The 27,301-nt window shown below is 36.9% G+C and overlaps 2 protein-coding genes across 2 annotated transcripts in view; both read left to right on the top strand.

Moving 5' to 3' along the window:
* Positions 1-3,485, top strand: part of myo5c (myosin VC) — a 99,890-nt gene extending 96,405 nt beyond the window's left edge. The window contains exon 41 of the mRNA XM_028822443.2: positions 121-3,485. Within this exon, the coding sequence (XP_028678276.2) occupies positions 121-273 (153 nt within the window). The 3' untranslated portion in view covers positions 274-3,485. The remainder of the gene's footprint in view (positions 1-120) is intronic.
* Positions 3,486-8,573: 5,088 nt separating this feature from the next.
* Positions 8,574-27,301, top strand: part of gnb5b (guanine nucleotide binding protein (G protein), beta 5b) — a 39,200-nt gene continuing 20,472 nt past the window's right edge. The window contains exons 1-5 of the mRNA XM_028822943.2: positions 8,574-8,657; positions 10,969-11,128; positions 17,647-17,758; positions 20,515-20,651; positions 23,444-23,485. Coding sequence (XP_028678776.2) covers positions 11,003-11,128; positions 17,647-17,758; positions 20,515-20,651; positions 23,444-23,485 — 417 coding nt within the window. The 5' untranslated portion in view covers positions 8,574-8,657; positions 10,969-11,002. The remainder of the gene's footprint in view (positions 8,658-10,968; positions 11,129-17,646; positions 17,759-20,514; positions 20,652-23,443; positions 23,486-27,301) is intronic.

Genomic DNA, 27,301 nt, shown 5'->3' with positions numbered 1-27,301 from the left:
ACTCCTATGTTATAAAGTATTATATTAACTAACAAATGTACTGTATGATTGAATATTGATTTAGTGTACAAAACACATTGTTCTAAATCTTATTGTACTCTATTTTTGTTTCTTTTACAGTCATTTCTTCAAGGACGTGAAGGAACTTCACAACTAATGCTAGATGCCAAGTACCTCTATCAAGTCACATTTCCATATAGTGCCTCACCACAAGCTCTAGAAACTATCCAAGTTCCCAGCAGTCTTAAACTAGGATTCCTTACAAGACTTTGACAGGATTGAAATGAGATACCGTTACATTTTTTAATTGAATCCAAATCAAAAAACACTGGGAGTTTTGCTCTTTTTACAGTATGTGTATCTTTATCTATCAATGCCAAAATACCAACAGCCCAGCATTGAACTACAGTACGGCCCACATCTGTAGAATTTCTCCATTATTTGTTCAACACTTCATAAACAGGTTTTGCAGCTGGGATGGATTTAAGACTTTCCTTCTTTTCTGAGTTGATGAACATAATTAAACAAAAGTGTTTTGGGGAAAAACATATATAAAACTGTACAAACTGAACAAATAAGTCAATCTTTAATTACTGTTTCTTGTTTATGTACAGGTTTGTGGGTGTTTGTTTATGATTGCAAAAGAAAGGAATTTGTCATTTCAAAAATTACTCCTACTGTAATTTGTATTAAGTATTAAATGACTGTTTGCACAAACTGTCCACTTACAGGCTAGATGACAAACAAAATAAGTATGGAAATTACTGTTATCTTTTTATTGTTATTAATATTCTTCCATTACATAATACAATTTATGATAGTACTGTTCAGGCTGTGTCCACACTACTATGAAGCGATCTCTGTCCACACTAGTGTTTTCTTATCCTGTACGAAGGTATCTCTGCCCACACTAAGACAAATGAAAATGCATATGACATAGCCATTCACTTACACTGGGCTTGCACACTTTGGCAGAAACTGGGAATGGAAATGTCCATGCTAAACATTCATTTGCAGCTTGCATTTAGACATGGGGAACATCAATGGTGAATACGAAAACAAAAAAAAACGTTTTATTTGGACTGGCAGTGAGGCAATTAAGAATAACACATGAGTACAGTATAATGTGAGCAAAGCATCTGGTAAAATGTACTGAGTAGGATCCAATTAGGGAAAGGCCACGTAATACGTACAAACCAATCAAAATGTGATTGGAGTCTGTGTTTTCAAAAGTTTCCATTTTCAGGAGTTAAAAACTTTGAAGCTAGTGTGGTCAAAAGACAAAAATGGAGAATGATGTCTGCATTTTAAACAAAAATGTAGTAGTGTGGACTAACGTTAGTGTTGATGGCAGTCAGGCCAAAGTTCAATTCCAGGTTGAGGTGCCTTGTGTGGAGTTTGTGTTTTCTCGCTGTGTTCAAGTGTTTTTCCTCCAGAGTATGCTGTTTCTTCCCAAAGTCCAAAGACATTCTAACTGGTCGCTCTAAACTTCCACCCCAGCACACCTACACTTACATGGGGCTAAGTGTTGCAGCACAGCTAGGTTTTGGGACCCAAACCAAAAGAAGATAAGTATAGAAGAAAGATGGAATGTTTAAAGTGAGCTTAACGCTTTAGAAAACCACAACACCTTGATTGAATAACACTAGCAGATATGTTCACTGGGGCTTCATTTGTATTCTGGTTTACAGTCTGACACTTTTTTTGTTTTACTTTGGTCTAATGACAGTATTCGTTCATTACTGTCTGTATCTAAATAGGGTGTACATCACAGCTCAGTTCATTTTTCTATTTATATGCAAGAGGTGTAATTCAGACATCAACTTTAATTTATATGCTGATGAAACGCGGCCAAACCAAAGGATATTTATTTATTTATATCATTAATAGTTCTCCTGATATATAAAGTGAATGAATGAAAATTATTTAAAGAATGTGTTTTTTCTGTATTAAAAAAGTAATAATTCTACAAAGCAATACTGTTGACTTTAAATTTAAAGAGCGTGAAGTCCTGTTTTGACTGAATACATCAATAATGCAGAGGTCAATTTTGACATTGCTTTAGTCATCGCATTTATAAACAATTTGCTTTTCCCGGCTTTGTAATATTTAAAACTGATGAAAAGCTTGTTTATTTTTAATCAAGAAATGCTGGCTACTTCATGTCTTTACTGTGAGGCTGTTTGAATCATTCAAATACTGTATTTATACATATATTCATTCTTAAGTCCTACTAAATCCACTTACTACTACAAAGTTAATTCTAGACATAGCGGTGAGTATCACACCTGTAAGCAAGAAATATTACCATAAAACTCAAGTTCTTGTCACTACATTGGCTTAAAGTTAACTTTACAGGCTAAATCACATTTTGTCAGAAGTTATAAATGATTATACTCTGAAGAAATTGTGACCACAAAATGTAAATCATCTTATTAAAACTTCAGAGTAAGCAAAACTGTTGTAAAAGATACAGTCGCTGGCTATAGTGCTGCCAAATCATTAATTATATTTTTTCTAGTGTTAGACACCTCATCAGTCACAAGGCAAACAATTTAACACAGCATAGTTATTGTTAGAACTGCTCAAAAGGTAATTTAAATTGTGAATTCCATACATCCTTTCAAATTCAAGGATGTATGCATCTAACGGAGACATGAGGACAAAGTTACATGAAGACAGCATTTAGGGTGACTTCTAGTATCAATATAACTTCTGAATTTTTCTGCCATTATAGAAGTTTGTTTTTAGGATGCCATAATCAGAACAAGGATCTTCAGTTCAAGCATGAAAACATGAACTTGGGAGAGATTCTTTTGTATTACTGAGGTCTTTACTCTTCATCTTTGGCCAGGGTGACTTGGTTTGGAGGAACGGTCTAAAGACTGAATGGCATTCAGATATTAAAGAGTTGTGAAGGCAGCATCAGCAGACTGTACTGGCCATTCTTTGTATCCCTTTATTTAAATGTTTTTAACAGAAACTAACCCAATACATTAGAACCACGTATGTTTTTCTTAGATCTTTTTTTTTCTTAACTTTTTTAACTCTCTGACTCCAACTAAAACACTGTTTCTAGTACATGTTAAATATTTTACATGTTTACATAAATGTAAGCTAAATCTACATATATTTAAAACTTAACCAGTAATCAATATTTTATTATGGTTAATCTATTTTTTACTGCAAGCTGATCCACAGTCTTTCTCATTTTCTCTCCCTTGTTGTTCTAGGGTGGTGCTTATTGTTACTGCTATTTTTGATCAGGTTATGGCTACTGGCAATGCGGTGAGACCTTAGAGAGGGTGTGATGGACCCACCATTAGTCTGCCAGTGTCATTGAAATTTGCCAGCACCTCTGTGCTTTGTGGGAGACCACTGGAAACAAGATTTCACTTTATGTATGAATACTGTTAAGTTAATAATAACTATTTGACACATTCACAATTATTTTAATAATAATGTCTGTTGATTTTTATACATTTGTATTGTACAGTATATTTCAGTGTATACAGTGTACATTGTTTTTGTGTTAAATATTGCCTTCTGCAGTATTTGTATTTTTGCATAAACATTAAATGCTTTAGCCTCCTTTGCCATTTTGTCCCAACTATCCCTTTTCTTTAGACTTTACTCCTTATGGAAACCCAGGGGCACTCCAGCTGCCCCAATCCTGACACAGACAGGCAGAGACGCGAGTTCCAGCACAGCACACGTTTATTTACAAGTGGGGAAGCGCTTTTCCTTCACTCCTCACAGCAGCACAGTACAATAGAGCACCAAATACAATACACAGTCCCTTCTGTCTTCTTTTCCTTTCCTTTCCTTTCCACCTCCATGGTCAAGCTTCGTCCCTCTTCCTCCTGATTCTGGTTCTTCTAATGAAGTGAGGCAGCTCTTTTTATGTTACACCTGGGAGTGCACCAGGTGGCTCATCAGGATTAACTGGAACTACTCTCTGGTGTAATGGAAACCCAAAAGTAGGGTTTTACAGCGCCCCCTGGTGGCCCCCACGAAACCCAGCAGGGCTGTACCAAACTCCAATTCCCAATGTGCTCTGCAGGAATCCATGGTGCCACAACCGCCCCAGAGGGCTGCCCCCTAGTGTCCTGGAGAAGGTAGTGCCTTGTGGATGCTCTCTCCCCCAGTCCTTACATCCAGTTGGCATCACGGCAGGGTAATGGCCATGGCTGCCTGTCACATCCTGTAATTGTAACCAAAGGCTGACCGCAGTGAATGCTAAAGGGGAGCAGCTACTTCAGTGCTACGGTTACTGGTGTTGTCCTTTGTAAGAAATATTTTGTGGCCTCCTGAGTCAAAAATGTTGAATTTTTTTAAACAGGAAAAAATGGTATTATGTGTAACAGAAACGTGTAAATATCAATACATCAATTTTAATACTGTAGGAAAAGTCTGTCTAGTGTCCACTGCTGTACTGATGCAGATTTAGTACACATCTTCCTTGTGACATGTTTTGAAAAAGGCACCAACACACAGCCTAATGTTTCCTTGTATACTTTTCTTATTTATTTGTTTCTTCAGCCCAAGAGGGTAGAATGTCCGTGCTTGATCCACACAATGAATGTGACCCTTGTCATGGCAGTTCAGTTGTGTAGTGCCGCTTGCATCAATTTCACTATCCTTGTCAACATCTGTTGACCAATTCACTTTTCCATCACTATCACTTTATTAAACTAATGGATTAGTTTCAGTTTGTTTTTAAGTTGGCCTTACAGCTTCTTATTTACACGTCATTGTGTTTTGGTCGAAGGCTTCAATTACCTTAGAGTGGCAAAATGCAGAGAAATATTCATGACTTTCTGCAGCATGTTATTTTATCCACTAGATTAGCTGTGCTACCCATCTAAGATGGATTGAAATGTAAATAATCAATATAGACCTCAACGTTAATATTTACAGTGTACCCTGCAATGCATATATCTTCGTTAAATGCTATTTGGTATGGGATTCGTAAAAGCAGCGTTAATGTTTGTGATGCGCCATCTATTGGAAGGATTAATGCAATGCATTTTATTACTGAAATGTTTGTGATGCACAATCTTTTGGAAAGATAGAGACATAGCAACCGGATGGACACACAGGAAGACACATCCTTTTATTAAGGTGGATGGCAGCCCAAGAGTTAGTCAGGCTTAGCTCAGTAAAGCGGATCATTACGTGTCACCTCGAGTCTGATTTGGGCTTAACCGTAATTGCACTTAATTCCAAGCCCAAATCATGCGTGTGGGTAACACTAAGGAGGTTAATGAGCAGACAAATGAAAAGTAATGCTCCCTTTTAGGATTGAGTGGTGTTTGCATTTGTGTCTGCACTGCTCATTGCTAATCATTAGCATTTGGATACAACTATGGTAGCAAACTCTACAGAAAAGCATCAATTAAAAAATAACAGGATGCTTATTCATGTACCCGTCTTTTAGTTTTACAATTAGCTTTCAGTAGGGAATCTTATCTGTGGTGTTTAAAAAGTCAAGGTGAATAACATCATATGCTGTCCTATAATCCTAATCTCATTGCCCCTATCTCAACAGCATCTGGTGCAAGGCAGTACATCATCAGTCCTTCACAGAGCCCACTAGCACAACACCCACAGGGACAATTTGAATTCAATATTTGGGCTAATTGACATGTGGAAGGAGGATCTACATTACCCAGAGGAAAACCTGCAATGAGAGAGCATGTAAACTTTGTGCTGAAACTGACCCACCACAAGATTTGAATGGTGACTGCTAGTTCAGAGTGATAGTGGTGGCACCGTGATTGCCCTGCTTAGTTATATGCTTTGTGACACTAGAGGGCGCTGTCGCTCCTTAAACCCACCAGACAAACGTCCAAGACACCAAGTAAAAGCACTAAGAAATGTTTTCATTTCTTCTTTCTTTGGTTTTGTGCCACTGTGCACCACAATCACCCCAATGAACAATAAATCAATAATTACTAATAATCACAACACTCCAATTCTCCTCCCAGCAGCTCCGTTACACTCCCTCCCAACTTGCTTGCTGGGTCTCCCACCGTCCTTTATATAGCCCTTGACCCAGAAATGCACCTGTCCTTCTGTCCATGTGATTTAATAGCACTTCTGGGTCAGATGAAGACTTGCATTTTTCTTCAGCCCGGAAGTACTTCTGTTCTTCTGTCCCCGTGACATGGGAGTACTTCTAAGCTATATGGGAAAATAAAAATCCCTGCATCTCCCTGCAGCATCACACGATGGCACCCACAGCACCCAGCAGGGCTGTGAAGCCAAACTCCATCTCCCATGGTGCCCTGCGGGAATCAGGGGCACCTCCATGCTGCAGGGAAGACACCATCTAGCATCCTGGATGTGTCGGCCAGGATGAACTGCCGGCCGTCCATCACACCTTGTAAAATTACAGCCCACTAGTGAAACATAATCTAAACCAACAGTATGTCTGCTGTTCTTTAACATACCAGTGATGTACAGGTGGTTTCATCTAATTTTCTTATAATCATGCCAATTAATTTGCTTCTGAAAACATGAAACTAACTGGCTGAAAGTTTATAAAGCTTTTTTTTTTTTTTTTTTATCAATTAGAGAACCATCAGGGTAGACATTAAGTGTATTAAAAACTGTAAGGGAGAGATAAAATGTAAAGTACAAGGAGATAACAAATACTCTTAATATTGTTCTAACACTTCCATCTGTTTGGAGGTCAGCAAGAGGCCAGCAGCTACAGGGAATAGTAAGAAATTACAATTTGGAAATTATTGAAGCTAAAGTTCTACTCGGCCTTAAAAGACTAAAAACACATCCATTTTTGAGAGTGGACGACATTTTCCTAAGAGAGTTCAAAGAAGCAGATGATTATATACTATATATAAATCTTAAGTGTCTTAACACAATTACAACATAATGAGGAAATTCCTAGAGTTGCAATTTAGCAAATGTTGTCTCAAATTAAAAAAAAAAAAAAGCCTTACGGTTGACGTTTTCATGAAGAGTTCAATTCCTCTGCATCTGCCTTTTGGCATTTCTAATTTCTGTTTAAACTGTTGCTTTCATGTGCAATTAAGATCAATGGCTAGCCTTGGTGTTATTCTTCTTCAAGGTGTCTGCTAGATGTATTTTCTTTTAGTATTTGTTTATTAGTAATAGTAAATTGTCATGTATTGCCTAAACCTAACTAAAGAGATCTGTAACATTTCTTACTGCTTTTAGTTTTTGGTATAAAACTGTACTGTACTATGTGACAGACCTTTCAAATATACCCCATCACTTTTCAGTTGTCCAAATCTAAAAATCCATGAAGTATCCTTCTTTAATGCTGTAGCACATCTGGTTGAAACTGGCCTTTCTAAAGTTACAGGTAACCATTTAAATATTTGTGGGTTGTCTGTTATCAAAGACATACATGTTAGGTTTATTGGCGATGCCAAGTTGGTTCTAGTGAGTGGGTGTTTGTGTGTTCACCCTGCAATGTACTGGCACCCCGTCCAGGGTTTGTTCCTGCCTTGCGCCCTATGCTGGCTGGGGAAGGCTCCAGTAACAAAACATGAAACTTTCTAGTAGCAATATCTTATTTTCAGGTATTATCACTTTTAAATTCTCTCCTAAATGTATGGTCACTAAAAAGAAATCAAACACATGTGACCTATGAAATACTGATAATAATGAAAGATTTATTACTGTTTCTAAGGTGTTTATATCTTCTTCATGGAATCGAAAAGTGCAAAGCATCTGCATAGAGATCTAAAATAAAAAAGATATTCTAGCAACACCCAGTGCTGGGACTTCAAACAATGGAACGCATCTTCGCTTCTTTGCACAACTAATGTGTTCCCCAAGATTGGAATTCTGGCCATTTGTTGCTTTTTGTTTGTGGCTATTGTTCTGTCGGCATCTTTTGTTATTTGAGGCACGGTGGTGCAGTGGTTAGCACTGCTGCCTTACAGCTCAAATCACATTGTTGACCACAATAATCAGTCCTACATAGTTGGCAGATACTTCCCTAGCCCTCAAGGACACTTGAAATACAATTCCACCATTTTAAGCCACTAAAAACTAGTCCAGTTCCTCTTTTCTTCATTGACTTCACCCTCATCACAAGTCGTGACATCTACCACTACTTTAGTGCTTCCTCCTTTGGCCTGCCTCTTGGCTTCAACCACTCAGGTTATTTCCCATTCATCACAACTTTCCAAAATGTCACTGCTGTTTTCCTCCTGACCTAAGGATGTTTCACAATCACACCAATGCTGTTCTTAAAATCTGCACTTCTTTCCCTCTATCTAGAGTGTGTATATAAACATAGAAAACTTCAGTTTCTGTATTACATCTTGCCTGAAGAAGGGGCCTGAGTTGCCTCGAAAAAATGATAATGTTCTGACCTAGCTATGGATCCTCCATCATTCAAGTTAAACCCCTTTATTGGAAAAGAAAAAGCATAATCACAGTAATTTACTTCCAAATGAATTGTTCTTTACCCTAAGACTCTATTTTAAGTATGGCGTTTAATACTGCACCAAGGTTTACTACCATCTATAGCACATTTAATGCCCTCACATAAGAGGATTACAAGACGTGTCCACCTTCATTACTCCTTTTAACACTGCTGTGTATCTGTGACTGTAGCTTCTTGCTTCAAGCAGTCCGCACAGATTTCCGTGAACAAGGTATGAACTACATCATACTTAAAATGCATTGTCATGATTTGTCAAATTATAATTTATCCAAAAAGCAAGTATAGAAAATGATAGATATTAAATAATTTATGCTGCTGTATTATTATAAGATGAATTTTCAATTTAGTAGTAGGATCAACAGAAAGGAATCCTTGCATCTTAAACCATTTAACATGATTACTTATGTATTGTGTTGCTTTTTAAAAGATTAGAAATGTTTCTAATTTAAAATGACCTTGATGTAATTTTTACACTAGCATACAGAAATATTGTGATTACTATGAAGGAGATTAATCACAATCATTTAAATTAAAAACAAACCACCAGATATTTAAATGAGTGCAGTTTTCAAATGCTCTGTCTCTGGATTACTTCCCTAATTTTCCGAGATAAATGGTAGCACGCAGATCTGTGTCAGATGTATTTAAGTAACACTTGCAACTAAATTATATTTGATTTTAACATTGTGTTCTTTTGTTGAAAAATACATTTTCAAAAATTATAGTGTTTTTTTTTACACAAAGACAAGAGGTTATGAACAAATGTGTATCTTACTAAAACTTGTTATGTAAAGAGCATTTACTGTAAATTAATCTAGTCTATTGCAACCATATTCAAATCTTTATTTTTGGAATGTTCAGCTTTTATAGGTTAAATAAGTAGTTCACAGTCGTATAGTGAGACAGTGGTGTGAAAAGAAATAGAAACTTTGAGGTCTATAGTCCAAAGAAACAGCCAGTATGTCACATTATAAATACTTAAGCCCAAAACATTATGTTATCATGCAACAGAAGACGGTTCGTATTACCACTTGCTATTTCATTTTAAGTATTTTGTACATATAACATCCTGCTTGTCTTTGACTGGTACACAGATTGTAGAAAGAAAGATAAGCAGGACAGAGATTATTAACATTGCAAGGAAAGAATAAGGCCTAGACCTCTGCTAATGAAAATACAAAGTCTGTTGTTTGTATGCAATTCAGATAAATTACCTTGTATGTCTTTACTTCATAAAACTTGTAATGACTGCTTTAGTAATTCAGGGTCCTTTGCTGATCAGTTGTTTCCTCTGTCAGAGTCTGCGAAAGGAGACAAAACATACATGTAGAGAAAAAAGATAATCTTTTTGTTTGTTGAGCAATATGTGTTTCTGTATTAAGCATGTAGAAATCAATTCATTTTATTTTTGACATTTTTTTAGTATGGTAAAATCTACTTGGAATTCTTGCAATATTAACACATTATTCTAGAGAATAAATCCATCCATCCATTATCCAACCTGCTATATACTAACTACAGGGTCACGGGGGTCTGCTGGAGCCAATCCCAGCCAACACAGGGCGCAAGGCAGGAAACAAACCCCGGGCAGGGTGCCATCCCACCGCAGGGCACACACACCAAGCACATACTAGGGACAATTTAGAATCGCCAATGCACCTAACCTGCATGTCTTTGGACTGTGGGAGGAAACCCATGCAGACATGGGGAGAACATGTAAACTCCACGCAGGGAGGACCGAGAATAAATCTGAGAGCAAAATGTATTTCTTAGTTTAAGACTGACAAATGCTTACAAGCCATGCTATCAAAGAAAGCTAACTTCCTTTTTTGGAAATCCCAATAAAATAAATAAATAATATATACAGTATGTAGCATTTGTCTTCAAGACTGTGTCGTTTGGGCGCAAAATTTTCAACGTTGACTAGGGCAGCAAAAAAGCTAGACAGAGTCTTGACAGAGAGAGCAGGTTAAGAAAATGTGGATAGCATTACCATTCACGTCAAATGGGTTACAGTTTGACAAAAGTCTAGCAAGGGGTGCCCTACCATGAAATTCTTCCTGGGCACTTCATTGATGACATCACCTTGGCCTGATGTAGGAGTGTGTCTCAGTGAGCTCTCGGTTAAATCATGGCATGTGTCTTTTGCTCCGCATCCACAACTGTGCACTGGAAAACAAGGTTCAAAAAATTAACTAACAAATAGACGGGTTAAACATTAGCAGACGGGAGGAAGTTAAGATGCATTGTTTTACCATTAATTTATTAGCCCATGTCATTAAAGAGCACTTTGTTAATGTTTTCAGTGTTGCTATAAATATAGTGAATGGGAGCTGTGTAAATATCCTGAATCAGGCTCAGGAGATTAGCATCTACTTATTCTTCCTACATCTGTCTTGTTTGCTTCAGCCAGCTAGTAAACAATCCCTGGTGGTCATTTAAGAAAAAAAAACAAATATGGGCTATCTCATTATTGTATCTTTGTTTCAGGACAAACATCTCCCTTCTTATTTTTGTTGCAGCTGTTTGTGTCCTTTTCAAAGTAATCCCAAAAAGATGTGTGACCAGACTTTTTTGGCCATCTGCTTTGGCCCTTGTGACAAATGTGGGAAGACAAAACCACTGATGAACATCTATATAAAAACAGATCCGATAAACTACTGTTCGCTATGTGTGGAAATGGTAAGATACTCATTTAATATAAAGATTTATTGTTTAAAAATCAATGATGTATTTAAAAGGAACATTTATCCTTAAAAGAAAAAACAAACTACTTTTATAAAAATAAAATACTTGAGTAAAGTTCTGAGTAAACATTTAAATCAAACTCAGTTGATTTTTGTAACTTATAAATGTATTTATATGTCTTGCAGAACCATTACCTGGGTATAAGTTAGACATTTAAGACCAAACAACTAGGCACCCACTTTTTTTACATCACAGAAAGAAAGTCAAATTAAAACGTTATACAAAATTTAACTCTCCATTCTATAAAATAACTGTAGTAAGCCCACAGAACAAACTGGCTTCTGCTCAACATTTTCAGATTTGGGAAAACAGATAAAATATAAAACATAGCAGCACAAACCCCATCAAAATCCAAGTTTATTATAAATGGTGGCCAATAAATACTGCTATACTTTCTTCACTTACTAAATTAGTTGATTATCAATAGATGATCGTCAAGATCACTGGCATAACGCTCTTCTGCCACTAATTATATGCTATCCATTCCTAATGACCTTCATGAAAGCTGACACTTAACTGAAACTTTACTTACAATCAGCCATTCCAACATGAACTTAGTCTCAAGCATCAACCTTCCAATAACATGTGAAATATCGGAGTACAGGGGGGTCCAGATCTAATTATGCAACTGTTTGACTGACAACCGTCTCCCCGCCATTTTGGAATGCAGGGCAGGTGCTGCCATCTATCGGCAACAAAAAGAATTTTAAGTGAAATCTCTATGTGCAGGGCAGGTGCTGTGAATTCTCTATATAATAAACTTAAGTTATAGTGTAATGAAAATTGCATAATTAGATCTGGACCACCCTATAGTTCAGGAAAAGCATACCTGAAATGGAACTCTTGTTATGTGTAATGCAAATATGAAGTACAAATTTCTTTTTGAAGTTTATTATTTTTCAGATGTAACTATCCTGAAGTCTTTTTTGAAAAAGTAAGACCTAAATAAAAGTTCACTGTGAGTTTCCTCCAATATTTAAAAGTTTTCTATTCAGTTTCCTCCAATATTTAAAAGTTTTCTATTCATTAGATGAGGCTGGACAGTATTAAATGCATTTGGGAAATGTTCTGAACTTTACTGGATTGTTCCTGTCATGTGACTAGTTGTTTTGAGCTAGCGTCAGGCTTCAAGACTGTGAATTGGATTTAGCAGATTTGACAATGTTATGCTACTTTAACAAAAACTATACTATCATTAAGCATTGTTTGTACCTAAATGGACAAGTGGTGTTGCCAGTAGGTGCTGTTGTAACTGGAATAATTTAAACTTTAATGCTAAGTAAATGATACATGGTTTTAGAGACAACATTAAAATATGAATGTTTACGTGTATAATATGAATAATGCTCTTAATAATGTATGGATTAATGTAATGTGATCTGGGATAAATATATATCATGAATTATACTTTTTCCATCTTACTTGCTGTAAGAAGTACGCTATATAGCTCCCGACCCGACACAGATTAGACACGGGAGGCATGTGTAAAACAAATAAAACTATTTATTTTCTTCCCCGTGTCCCACAGGCAATACGCAGTCCCAAAGCACAATAACAACACAAAAGCACTCTCTTTTTCTTCTTGGCACCACCACGCCTCCTCAGCAAGCTTTGTCCTCCTCCCACCTGACTCTGGCCGCTGAGTGGTGGTCGCTGGCTCCTTTCATAGTTCGCCCGGAAGTGCTCCAAGTGCTTGATCACCGAGTTCCGGCTACACTTCCGGGTGTGATGGACATGCTGCCCACACAGGCTTAGGAGTCCCAAACACAGCACCCCCTGGCGGTGCCTGCGGGACCCAATGAGGCTGCACCCAACTCCAATTCCCATGGACACTGAGGCATCGCTCCAATGCAGGGGGGTGGCCATCTAGCGTCCAGGGGGAGTTCTTGCACTGTCCAGGGCTGCTCCTCCTGGATATAGTGTGCAGGGGCGTCCCAACTAGGCATGGACCCCGGCCGCCTGCCACAATGCACACCTGGATAAATGCTGCATCCTTTAGTCATTACTCATTACAGTACAAGATATGATGTATACAGTAGAAATATTCCAGTTTTGTTCTCAAAGTGGTTTGCAAGGTTCATTCCAAGCCTTTATCAAATCTCATAACACAGTTTCATAAGCTAAACTATTATTGTTATTACTATAGAATTATATATGATTTTTGCTTATTTTTACTTTTATTATGCAATCAAATATAAAAATACCAATGAAAACGTGGATTAGGTTGTCATGTATTGAAATTTATTTTATTTTGAATTTATTTCTTATGAAGAATTGTATCACACCAAAGTGGTGTTCTAAAAGTATGAACCATATTTTATTTTGTATTTTCCTTAAGATGATAACATAGTGTATGAAATGCAAGTTACTTTAAATTAATTACATGCCCTGTATGGATTTGTCAATATTCATTGCTTTTTCTTATGCAGAATTTGAAGGCAGTTCTGCTGAAGCATGGAAATATTTCCCTGTAGGCACTAGCCAGTCTTCTCTAGCGGTTTGTTGACTGAACCACAGGAAATGATTATTAATGGTACAACAGATAGAAAACATAGCAAACCTTAAATAACCATTAGCATCCTACCCATTTCTGAAAAGAAATAACTGTAGAAACAAGTAAAATATGTGCTAAAAAGAGAAAATTATTTAGACAATGAATGCTCAAAACTAAGTACAGGATAAATAATTTTCCATTTGTCAATATTCTTTAGGTACACACTGTTGAAAACTGCAGTATGTTCGAGATCATTTTTAAAACATTTAACTTAACCTGTGAAAATAATAAGATGTTTAAGTGCTTTTTTATTTCGTAATTCCTAAAACAAGAAGTCAAATAGCAGTGCACTAATAATAGAACATTAGATTGCGACAAGAACAAGGTATTCTGCCCAACAAGGTCATCCATCCTATACATTGAGATTGTCAAAAATAATATCAAGTCTGGATTTAAAAGTATCTAAAATGCTGATCTCCACCACACTACTTGCTAACTTATTCCACATATCTGTATTTTTTTGTGTGAAGAACAATTTTCTAACAGTTGTGCGAAATCAGTCCTTAACAAGTTTCCAATCATGTTCCTGTGTTCTTGTTATGGAGTTTATTTTAAAGTAACAACTGGGATCTACTGTACTAATCCTATTCATAAATTTAAATTAATTTATTTTAAATTTTAAATTCATTTTAAATTTTCATTTTTTAAAACATATCCCGTCTTTATATCTGTTTCCTTAAACTGAAAAGGTTCAACTATCTCAATCTGTCCGTCCTGGAATCAGTCTAGCCACTCTCCTCTGGACTGTCTCTAATGCTTCTATGTCATTTTTGTAATATAATAATAATCAAATTAATAATAATAATAATAACATCCAATACGTTCTGATAACCCTGGCCTTTTGGAGCCATTCCAGAGCTTCTACAGTGCATGTACTACGGCATATTTGAATCTTCTCATGCCTCCTACAGAACTAAGTGTATTACCTTTAGGTAGGGTATATCCATCAAATCTTCTAACTTAATTATTCAGTTCAGTGGGAGCTGAGTTGTTTAAGAAAAAATACTTATATTGTATATAATAAAACTCTGTACAGTAACATGCCTACACATTGCATGCAAGTAAGATTTACCCTGTACTCACTACAATGTGACAATACTACTACTACTACTTCTGCTGCTTTGATTATTTGATTTTAATCCAAGTAATACTGATTGCAAAAATTGGACAAATGGCTATTAGGAACACTATTGTTATTAAAGTAATATAAACAAATCATAAATGATATACAGCTAAGCACTGTAAAGCACTTTCATGTCTGCACAATTACATTTTGTTAACAGTAGTCAAAACTTGTCATCCATATAACAGAAAATAATTTTCAGTTTTCTTGTATACATCTAGAGAGGAAGCTAACTGTTAAGTGTTGTACACATTGTAAAACACAAAATCTTAACATCATTGCTTCTCACCCATTTCATTTTCAATCATCATCAAACTTGAACACTCTTTTGAAAATGTCATTTGCCATTTACAGTCTGAATGCATACAAGAGACAAAATTAAATAAGGTACACTGTAAATCAGATTCCAGTTTAACATTTGGTTGTAATAAACACCTGTAAATAGCTCAGGTAATCAGCCCACATGACTAAAGAGGTCTTATATAAAAATGTAAAAAAATATAATGTGCACTGTGCCAATAAAAGCACTTATTTTACTAACGGAAATGAAAATTGAAAATAAAAGGCACAGTATGAAACATCTGTCTGAATAATGAGGAAGACTAAAAAAAACTCCAAGAGAACTCAGATTCCAATGATCTCTGCAAAAAGCAAGCCTGCCTAATAAATCAGTATATAAAAATATCAAGCATGCATTCAAAATGTACAGCAGTGTAAAGTATGTGAAGCCGAATTTACATTTAGAGAGATCACAAAATGCTTTTTAAAATATCTAAAAATGCCTTTAAGATATCTCAAAAGGAGTTACAGATATATGAATATACAGTACATCTATTTCAAGATATCTGACATGCATTTCAAATTCTCCCAAATAAACTTCCAGATATCTCGAAATCACTAACTTTAAAATTCCAATTCTGCCAATATAATTTCCCATCTATGTTAAGATATCTCAAGATGAATTTCAGTTATTTTACAATATCTCGAAATATTATTAAGATATCTTGAAATTCCCTGTTTGAGAGATCTAAAATTGATTTATAGATGTGTCGAATCCATTTCATATCTTAAAATATTTCTCTAGGCTATTTCAGGTATCTTAAAATATACTTCAAGATATCTCAAATTTTATTTCAAGATGTTTCAAATATTGGACTCCGCCAGGGCTGCCCTTTGTCACCGATTCTGTTCATAACTTTTATGGACAGAATTTCTAGGCGCAGCCAGGGTGTTGAGGGGGTCCAGTTTGGTGGGCTCAGGATTGGGTCACTGCTTTTTGCAGATGATGTTGTCCTGTTTGCTTCATCAGGCCGTGATCTTCAGCTCTCTCTGGATCGGTTCGCAGCCGAGTGTGAAGCGCCTGGGATGAGAATCAGCACCTCCAAATCCGAGACCATGGTCCTCAGCCGGGAAAGGGTGGAGTGCCCTCTCAGGGTTGGTAGCGAGATCCTGCCCCAAGTGGAGGAGTTCAAGTATCTCGGGGTCTTGTTCACGAGTGAGGGAAGAATGGAGCGTGAGATCGACAGGCGGATCGGTGCGGCATCCGCAGTAATGCGGGCATTGCATCGGTCTGTCGTGGTGAAAAAGGAGCTGAGCCGCAAGGCGAAGCTCTCAATTTACCAGTCGATCTATGTTCCTACCCTCACCTATGGTCATGAGCTATGGGTAGTGACCGAAAGAACGAGATCGCGAATACAAGCGGCTGAAATGAGTTTCCTCCGCAGGGTGTCTGGGCTCTCCCTTAAAGATAGGGTGAGAAGCTCAGTCATCCGGGAGGGGCTCAGAGTAGAGCCGCTGCTCCTCCGCATCGAGAGAAGTCAGATGAGGTGGCTCGGGCATCTGATCAGGATGCCTCCTGGACGCCTCCCTGGTGAGGTGTTCCGGGCACGTCCAACCGGGAGGAGGCCCCGGGGAAGACCCAGGACACGCTGGAGGGACTATGTCTCTCGACTGGCCTGGGAACGCCTTGGGATTCTCCCGGAAGAGCTAGAAGAAGTGGCCGGGGAGAGGGAAGTCTGGGCATCTCTGCTCAAGCTGCTGCCCCCGCGACCCGACCTCGGATAAGCGGGAGACAATGGATGGATGGATGGATGTTTCAAATACATTTCCAGATATCGCATTGTAACTACCAGATTATTTTATGTTATCTCAAATTCTTTTTAGGATCGACGACCTGTCTATGGCAGAGTGGTGGCTCTGAGGCTAGGGATCTGCACTGGCAATCAGAAGATTGCCGGTTCGAATCCTGTAAATGCCAAAAGGGACTCTGCTCTGTTGGGCCCTTAAGCAATGCCCTTAACCTGCAATTGCTGAGCGCTTTGAGTAGTGAGAAAAGTGCTATATAAATGCAAAAAATTATTATTAAGAATTATTTTAAGATATCTTGAAATGCACTGGAGATATCTTGAAATGTATTGCACATAATTTAAAATGTAAAGGAACCTGTATTTAGATATCTGTAAGTGTTAATACAGCTTGACATAGTAAAGAACAAACCGTCACCAAGCGCGCATCGCAACTTTAATTCGACTAATCGACTAAATTGAAGAAGCGCGGGGCGGGCACGCTCGGCATGACGTCACCACAATTTGAGTACTCTTCCCGCCCACATAGCGCGCCTCCACCCTCGCGCCGTCCGACGCCAGAAGGCCCAGCCTACGAACCAAGCTTCTGGCTCCGCCCCGACACCGGCACGACGCTGCTTGCTTGTCTTCACTGCTGTGTTTGTTTACCTCTTCTTTGCCTGTCTTACGTTCCCTTTTTCCACCTTTGAAGATGGCGACCGAGGGTCTGCAGGAGAACGAAACGTTGGCATCCCTGAAGAATGAGTCAGAGAGCCTAAAAAATAAGCTTGAAGAGGAGCGGGCCAAGCTGCACGACGTAGAACGTGAGTGCTGGGGATGTGAGGGGCCTCGTAAATCTGTGCAGCCCGTGCGGCTTCGGACTCTGGGGAGGGAGAGACCCGAGAAATGTGAGAGGTCCTGTGGAACCGCAAAAGCAGAGGATGTAGTAAAAAGACATCTGTGCTTTGCTGGACAACCGTCGCTGACTGACTTACCTCTGGAGCTCAGTGATTTGTCAAGTTGTACCGACCCGCCTAGCCGCTGGACCTGGGAGGGGACTCCAGAGAATACTTGCCAGTGCACAATCAGAGAGAGGACTGGGGACTTCCATGTTGTAGTATTGGTGTCTCTAGTTGGCTCGGAATTTCCAGCAGTCCAGCTTTATAACCAGTTACTTAACTGGATCGAGAGCTTCTAGCTTGTGGAATGTGTACAGTTTACTGGGTGATGGCATTGACATATTAAAGACATTTCCCATTTGTTTGGATAGACAGCTGTAAATCTGAGGTGCTGTCGTTTACTGGCAAAGGGCACATGCAGTTCAGTGGTCCAGAAGGTGGTAAGGCGTTGTAGGAATTTTTCCATTCACTGGACAAGCAGTGAGAGGCGTTTAGATATATCGGCACACTGTATCGTTCCCATAACGTGTATGAGCAAATGTTTCACTGTTTGACCTTGCCTTGCCCCGCTATAGAACTGACAAAGTTTACTTGAACAATTAGCTTATCATTTACTGAACTGGTGCCCTCCAATTGGATTGTCCAGTAGATGTAATCAAGCTGCTTTATTTGTAACTGGTAATCTTCGAGTGAGCATTATAGTGGGATGTTTTTAAGTCACATCAGGGAGCCTGTATTATAGCGCAGGTACCATTACATTCTGTCCGTTGCTAGAATTCTGCCATAGATATGTGAGCCTAGCTTACCCAGTTCTAGTTGCACAATGTTCCCCCCAGAATGGCACATTTTAAAAGTGTTTTGTGTTGAAGTCTTTGTCTCCATTGATTAACTAATCTATTAAATTGTATGATTATACTGAGTAGATGATTTTTGGGATGGTGCCAAATTACAGTTATGTAGCAGACAAAATGCTTGATAACTAAAGACGCACATGTTGAAGCACAGCCAGCTATAAGCAACAGGGTCAACTTCTCAATACAGCTGAGATTTAAATACATCTTTTCATTCTGTACCACCTGGATTAAGTTGTAGCTGACTATTGAAGCCAGTACAGTATTGTGCAAGTCTAGGCAAGTAATGAGTAAGGCTTCACCTGTTTGTTTATACCTCTAGGTATACTTTTTTAATATGATGTGAAGATGTCTGTCACTATTAGTTTTAGTGCAAGAATAAAAAGGAATTTGCTAAAGGAATACTAAATCCAGCAATATTATTTTTTATGAATTACTTACCCCCATGTAGTTTAAAGTGATGACCAAGAAGAAAAAGAATCTTTTGTTTTCACCCAGAATGGAGGAAATAAAAAGTTAATGATATAATACAAGCCAGTGGTGACCAATATAGTATAATGACAAACAATGTGAAAAACACCTATGGAAAAAAGAAATAAATCTCACTTGTGTCATGTAATTCTTAAGTCAGTTATCCAGACATATGATTAAAATGTGCAAAATGCATGCAATTTTTACGAAAATACAGATACTTCTGGAAAAAAACTTGCACATCATATACCAAAGATGCAAGTCCCTTTGGGATTGCTTTTTTGAATCGATTATCCAACTCTTTCCCATATTTTTTGGTCCAGAGTAACAATCTTCAGTTCAAAAAGGCAATTCCATGGGGACTTGCGTTTCCTGTTCATGTGTACTGATTTTTCTTGAAGTATTTAGAATAATAAGATAAATAACATTTAAAATAAGTATCATTTTTGGGTTAAGTATTCCTTTAAAATATGCTTTCATTTATAAAAGTAATGTTTGTGCTGCCATCTTATGTATTTTAATGTTGTTTTCTAAGCTTGTCATTACACTTTTCTAAAATACTTTGATAAACTTTCATTATTTTGGATATGCTGAACATATTTACAGTATCTGTCAAACATTTTAGAACACAGAGGGTTATTAAGTAATCAGCAGAAGTTGGGACACCTGTGCAAATTGTTTGCTTTAACTTGAAATGTTGAATTTACTTTAATAGCTGTAGAATATCTGTAGGTTGTAACATTTTAGTTGTTCCCTGAAGAAGGCCCATTTGTAACATTATGACATTTCCTTTTTTTCACTATGTGCTAAACTAAACTTTAAATTTAAATCTCTGGTAGTTGACCGCTTTCCTTTACACCATTTTAGGTCATTGATTGCATTTCAACTAGATAGATACAGTAGATAGATACTTTATTAATCCCAAGGGGAAATTCACAATTAAGTTTGAAGAAAAACTGAGGTGTTCTAAAACTTTCAACCGGTAGTGTATGACTATTGAAAATTTTTGTTTTCATTTACCTTAAAATAATGATTCTGTTCTTCCAGGAAATCTTGGTGTGGTTTAATGTGGTGTGGATACTTCATTTTTGTATTTGAAATAAAGGTTCACTTAAACATTTATATTTTTACATTGTGTCTGCAGAGCAGAGACAGATCCTAAAATAAATGCCATAATTTTTTGGCATATCAAAATTATTGTTCTTTAATTTGTTTTGGTGCATAAATATTTAAGAACTAATATTGTGCAATTAAGAACACTTACATTTTAAAAATGTATTCAGATAATTTTTAAAATTTTTCCTAAAGGATGATAATTAGTTGCACAAAGTGACTGCTGTTTTCCAATTTGTTTTTCAGTACACCAAGTGGCTGACAGGGTGGAAGCTCTAGGTCAATTTGTAATGAAAACGAGGAGAACTCTAAAAGGGCATGGAAACAAAGTCCTCTGTATGGATTGGTGTAAAGACAAAAGGAGGATTGTTAGCTCATCGCAGGTACAGCAAGATGTTTTAGAGTTTTTCTCTACTTTTATCATTTGTGTATTTGAAAATTAAGAAAACACACAATTTTACAGAGCTTATGTATTCAGTTATATTGTCATTACCAAGATTGTAATGCAAAGCTCCTATTTCTTTAGATAACAGACCGTTATGCTAAAACTATAGTGCAAAAATGAGATTTGTCCAGGGCACTGAATCCAAACTGTGTGTAATTTTCCATTTGAGGCACTTGCAACTGCTTGGTGTTTTAGTAGTAAATACAGTAAAATCTCTTTAGATCCGTAGGGATTACTTACCTGAAAAACCCAGTAGATACAGTACGAAAACTTCAGATCTTGAAGCATTGATCCTATGGTAGAAATGGGGATAGTCTCTTGCAAGATTGTTGGTTCAAGGGGAGAGCAGTTTTGGGGAGATGGGGTCGGTTGGACACACCTCCCCTCCTCATTTGCCTTTTCAGGCTCGGTAGTGTTCCACCCACAGGTTCATCCACAGAAACCTTATTATGAATTTTACTTCAATAGTCAAGTTTGATCATCTTCTAGGTGTTCTGCCAGAGGCAGGTGATCATTTGCAGCAGGGGGCCGATCAGAGGACCTCACTAAACCATCCAATCAGTAATAGCGATGGGCAGTGTATGCAGAGGGCAGGGACTTAATCAGATGTAGCTTATGACCTGCACTTATTGGAAAATGCCTTGTTCATAGGGAGTATCAAGTTCCAGTCCACATTCCTAATGGGGTTCGATGGCTTACCAACTCGTCTTGGCAAACATTGATCCTTTCAGTGCACCACGCATGCAGCCCCAGAAACTTTAAGGGCATCACAGACCTGTTATTGTTCAGTCTTATATTTCACTGCTGCGTGATAAGCCTCTCACAATTTTTTCCTCAGTTCTGCATGACTGTGAATTGACAGGAATAGACCCCAGTTGTCACAAAATAGGTTACAGAGTTATAATACCGGATAAGCGAATCCGTGGATAGCGAGGATTCACTTGCACCTTTCACGATCAAGGTTTACTTGATCCACAAAGCTGTGGCCAAATTGGAAGCTTTGTTTTTCTGAATATACTGCTTTTGAGGTTTGATGTTTTATGTGAAATATTACTTTTATGCCATGGGTATTTTGTTCATCTTTGGCCGTGCAGCCCTATATTGGTCTCATCTGACTGTAAGCTATTTTTACACATTCATGTTTTATACCAAACTATGAACATGATTCCACATGGTCTTTTGTTAGTAGTGGCTTTTTTTGTGCCACTCTTCCATCTAGACTTGTGTGTTATAGCGCTCTTGCTATGATTGACTGACTGAACTTACCAAACATTGTAGCACCTACAAAATGATAATTGTATGGCTTCTCTCAAGTGGTCATCTTGATTGCATAGAAATTTAAAGTATGACCTTTTCTAGGCAGCATATGGGTTATTTGGTGGGGTTTTCATTTGTTTGTAATAAAACTAGCAGTGCCTAATAGAACATCCAGGTACTTTCTGTATACTATTGTTTTTTAACCTTTTACTATTTGTAAATTTTGTATTATTTGAGCACTAACTTCTTCTTCCTTGAAATAGTCTTTACTCATAATTTTCTCAGTTTTCCTGTTGAGTTACAAACCTGAACAATGATCCCTTAACTGTGTGATTTTTATCCAGAATTTGTATCCGTTATTTGAATGATTCACTGGTAGAGGCAAATTGTATGGCAATTGTGCCCTTGATAGGTACTTGTTTTTTATTGTGTAAATTTAGAGCTTCCTCAATTCAGGGGTTGAATACTTACTTAGTCAATGGACAATCTACTTGAGCAAGGTATTGTAGCAAAACAAGTTTCCTCAGAATTACATCCACAAAGCGTGTTGCATGTTATTTCTGTTTTTCATAAACAGTTGCCAGTACCATAAAAGCTGTATTTTTCCTGTGGTTAAAACAATTTTGATTTAACATTTTTACAGTTTAATTTCAAACTGAGAACAGAGCTGAAAAGCTTTTGTGTTAGGATCTTGTTTTGTGCCTAGATATGCCTGACTCAACAACAAAAGCATAAAGTGGTTAATACAAAGGATGTATTGACGATTTAAAATGCATTTAAAATGCATTTACTGCAACCTATAAATGGAGGATGGTCTGAGAAAGCAAGCAGATGCACAGTAGTATGTAGGCTTTTAAATTATAAATGTATTGCAGACACAATGGAAGCATTTTTAAATTTGAAAAGTGCAACTTTTCTCATACAATGTATGGTTGTATTACAGGACTTTAACAATATTTTAAGTTTTTTGTTTATTTTTTTTAACAATATTTTAACCTTTTAGTGCATGTTTACATTTTGATAGTGTTTTTTAAAAACACTATAGTATTTCTATGAACAGTACTGTTTTGCAAAACATTATTAAATAATTTCTTAAACTGCAGTGTGTGTATATTTATGTATATAAATATAAATTGTTTCTTCATTTTTCCACTCTGTCGGAGTTGCTGCCTTTAAAAAAGGAAGATTTTATTTTCACAATGTCATTTAAGATGCTACAATAGGCTCTGGCCCTGGCAATCCAGAGCATAGATTAAGCAGGTTGAGAGAATGGGTGGGTGGGAGAAGGAACAGTGCACTTAGAGCTGTTATTGTGCTGTGGAGCTGTGAAAAGAATGGTTTAATGTCTTCAGGACAGATGGAACACAGCAACCCAGGAAATTGAATTAAGCTAAGTTTAGAGTAGACTTGCAATAAAAGCTTAATGCACAAATTGTTTTCCTTTGTATGATATTTCATTTTTGTATTTAATAGGATGGAAAAGTTATTGTATGGGATGCCTTCACAACTAACAAGGTAATACATATACATATAGTTTTCCATATCTCTGCTGTGCATTTATATTTTTCATTCCATCTTAACTGAAAAATATTTGTTAAATCTTTGCTTATAATAGGGCCTGTTGTGTATATACTTTAAACATGACTAGTAGGTGTTTCATGCAAACTAATTAATTGATTTGATAAAGCATCAAAATAAAGTCTACAGAGTGTTTTCAGTTACAGATATATGTAGGCTACATGCAGTGTAGCCCCATTAGAAATCATTCCTCCCTATTCTTATTAGTCACAGCTTATTCATATTCAGTACATAGTTATATACAATCAGAAGTGCTAAAGAGCACATTATGTGATTTCATACAAAAATTCAACACTTCTTAAAAGCGTACATGATTAACAGCATTAAAACGACACCAATTTAAGCTGAAGTTGCAGCGCTCAGGAAGATAAGTTTTTAACTTCAATTAATCTAATACTCTGCATGTAGAAAATGAATAACCCTTATAATTCCAAGATTAAAGGAGTTACTGTATCAATTCCAAAATGAGCTATAAAAAATTCGGACATGAGCGTCAGTAGGCTTTGCATCCTAGGAACCAAGTTATCCGAACTCTTCCATAATATTTCAGTAATTTTTACCACTCTGATGCTGTTCTTTCTGATCATAAAATAGGCCATTATGATAGCAATTAATAGGAAGAATTCATAATTAATTGCAGAATTATGGTATTTGAGGGTTCCTCTAGAGTTCCTCTTTCTCTTGCATGATTTGGCTCAAAAACTAATCAGCACATTGTCATCTCATAGCACGCTTAAGTTTCGAGTTTGGTATTTTTCCATACAGCCGTTTTAGCTCTAGACCATCCTGAAGAAACTGTGATATACAGACGCACACCTATCATCGAGATATCAGTGTTTTTGGTATCGGGGAACCTAAAACATTGAGATACGCTGAAAACCTGAGATCGACATTTTTGATGAATGTAAAGCTTTTGCTCCTCACCCAGAGTTGATAGTTTATGGTGGGGGAGGGCGCAAAGCAAAACCAAGTAAAACTGATCTTATACTAAGCATCTATATTGCAGAGTGTTTGATACTTCAGATGTTAATTAAATATGTTGTTGTTATGCAGGGCTCATCCATTTTTTTGTTTATTATTACTTAGGTAAAATTCATATTTAATACACATTTCTATTTGTCCTAATAAAATTGGCAAGTGTATAAATGTGACTATACTGTAAAAACTATCTGTCTTGACTGAAAGATGTGTTCATTTCATAGTTGGACTTCTAAACTGGGCATTTCAAAGCAAAAGGTTGTTTTAATATGGAATGTCATTGTATATCTAAAAAAAACACTTTAATAAAATTACTCAATCATAATCCATATTTTCTTTGATAATTAATTTAATAATTTACTTTTGAATTGGACTTGAATGTTTTGCTTATAGTTTATATCTTAGCTAAACATAACACCTTGCCACCATGCGATAACCAGTTTAGGATTCACAGTAGTTTAGATTTTTTTTTTTTATTTAGGTTGAATTTACAGTATTATGAAGTTTTTACTCTAGCTTTTACATTGGTTTTACAAATACTTCTTTTGCCTTAATAAGAAATTTGCATCTGTAACAAAGTTTACTGGAAAATTCCCAAGGTGAATTTATTCTGGATTATTACGATACTTATCATAAAACACAGGACCTGCTCAATATGTCCATTTACTTCCCTTCATGAGCATACACTGTTATTCTGAGGAATCAGACTAGTTTAAATCCTGCTTACAGACTGTTCTTTGTTATTTATTTGCATTTTGCTTCTGCTTACAAAACAAACTTATGGTGTGATGTAATGCATTTTGAAACGTTCAGATAAATGATTAAAATCTAATAGTAGCTAGATTTTTTACTATTGTAAGGGCAAGATTGGTAATTGTCCCTGAATGGATTATATCTGAAATTTCACTGTGAAAAGTGCTTACATAGAAAAATAAAATGTCAGTCCTGGTCTTTTCACTGTGACATTCAGGACAATACCACAAAAACTGTTTTATATGAAGAATAGAAAGTAGTATAGTTAGGGGGAATTTTCTCAGACAAACAGCACATTAAACGAAGCAAATTCTGTGTAAAGTCAAATTTAGAAGTACATTGTATTTCATATTCAGACGCAACATTTTTCCAAAATATTAGTTTTTTTAAACTCTTTCTCTGAGCCTCATACGTTAATTCAGCATTTTCCTAGGGGTATTTATCTAGTACCAAGCATGACCCCAAGTTATGAATATCATGTTCCAAGTCATTCTAAAGATAGTGAACTATATTGAGATGTGAATACTGCATTTACTGTTGGAATAAACAGAAGTTGCTGTCATGTTAAAGGAACTAGCCTGAGGTGATGCATTCTTTGTGATACGGCACATTATTCTCTTAGAAGTTTACATTTGCAAAAGAATTGATTGTGCCAATATAGGGATTCTGATAGCTTGGCATATTCTCTTGTGTCATCCACATGCCATTCACTTGGTTTTAAGAAGTCTACAGTGTGGTGTGCCAAGAAAGTAATACTTGCACCTTTACATTACCGCCTACAGACTGTACTGTTGACACAAGATAGAATGGATGCATGAGTTTATGCTATTTACACCTATTGTAATTCTAAACTTACCAGATACAGGTCACAACAGAAATCAGCCCAGGCAACAGTCTTCAGTAATATAATTTTGGTGATCACTGTAGCCTCATTCACCAGTGCTTACTTGAGAGGCATGGTACTTTCCATGGCTGGCTGTTCACCATATATTTCAAGATCTGATGTGTATGTATGTTCAGAGATGATCTTTCAGAACATCACTGTGGTAAAGAGCAGTTATGTGAGCATTTGTGCCTTTCTCTTCGTTTAAATGAGCTGGGTCCTCATGCATAACGCTGTGCGTAGAATTCACACTAAAACATGGTGTAAGGACAAAAGCGGAAACGTGTACGAACAAAAAAAATTCAGTTGCATAAATCTGTGCGTTCGCCAGCTTCCACATTCTTCTGCTCCATAAATCCCGGTCAGCATGAAAAGTAGCGCACTTGCACGCGCTTGCTGCCCCACCCAAACTCCTCCCAGAATTACACCTCTTTGAATATGCAAATCAATATAAACAGCCCTTAAGCTCAGCGTTTTTGTGAAAAGGCAATGGCAAAAGCACAGGGGAAAATAGAAGAATTTCAGCGAATACCAAGTGGAGGCAAGGAAAACATACTATTTGTTGGTTTAAACAGTGGTATAAACAACAAAAGGAAGTTGATCAAGTAACAGAGTGTCAGAGAAAATCGAAAGCTCAAGTTCACAAAGTTGCACATTGCCCGAAATAAAAAAGAAGTTGTCAGATATCAAAGTCGCCGTGAATAGGCGAGTAGTAGCCCACTGTTTGAGTGTCATATGAAAGCTTATTAGGGTACAGAGAAAAGAAAAAAAAATGGGGACACAGTGAGAAAAAAAAAAGCTAGAAATGTCAACTTTAATCACGTAGTTTATTTTGTCACTAGGCAAAGAGCTTGTTTCGACAACGTAAGATGAAACGGGCACGACTTTGTGTCAGCAGTGTATGAAGAACAAATGATAAGTAACGAAGACGTTGTTTTGTAATGATTGTAGTCCACTTTACTCATTACTGTACAGGCTTGTACTGTTAGTTGATGAATTTTCCAGGCCTATAGTATAATATTGAATGATGAATGTTCCAGTACAATATGGAATAGTAATAAGTATAAGCACCTCAAACCTGATATAGGTGTGTTGAATGAATGTGTAATTGAATCAGAATGCGTAATTAGGCCTCGAGC

The sequence above is a fragment of the Erpetoichthys calabaricus genome, chromosome 17 (genome assembly GCF_900747795.2).
Source record: "Erpetoichthys calabaricus chromosome 17, fErpCal1.3, whole genome shotgun sequence".
In the NCBI taxonomy this organism is placed as follows: Eukaryota; Metazoa; Chordata; class Cladistia; order Polypteriformes; family Polypteridae; genus Erpetoichthys; species Erpetoichthys calabaricus.
This window is presented reverse-complemented; position numbering and strand designations above follow the sequence as displayed.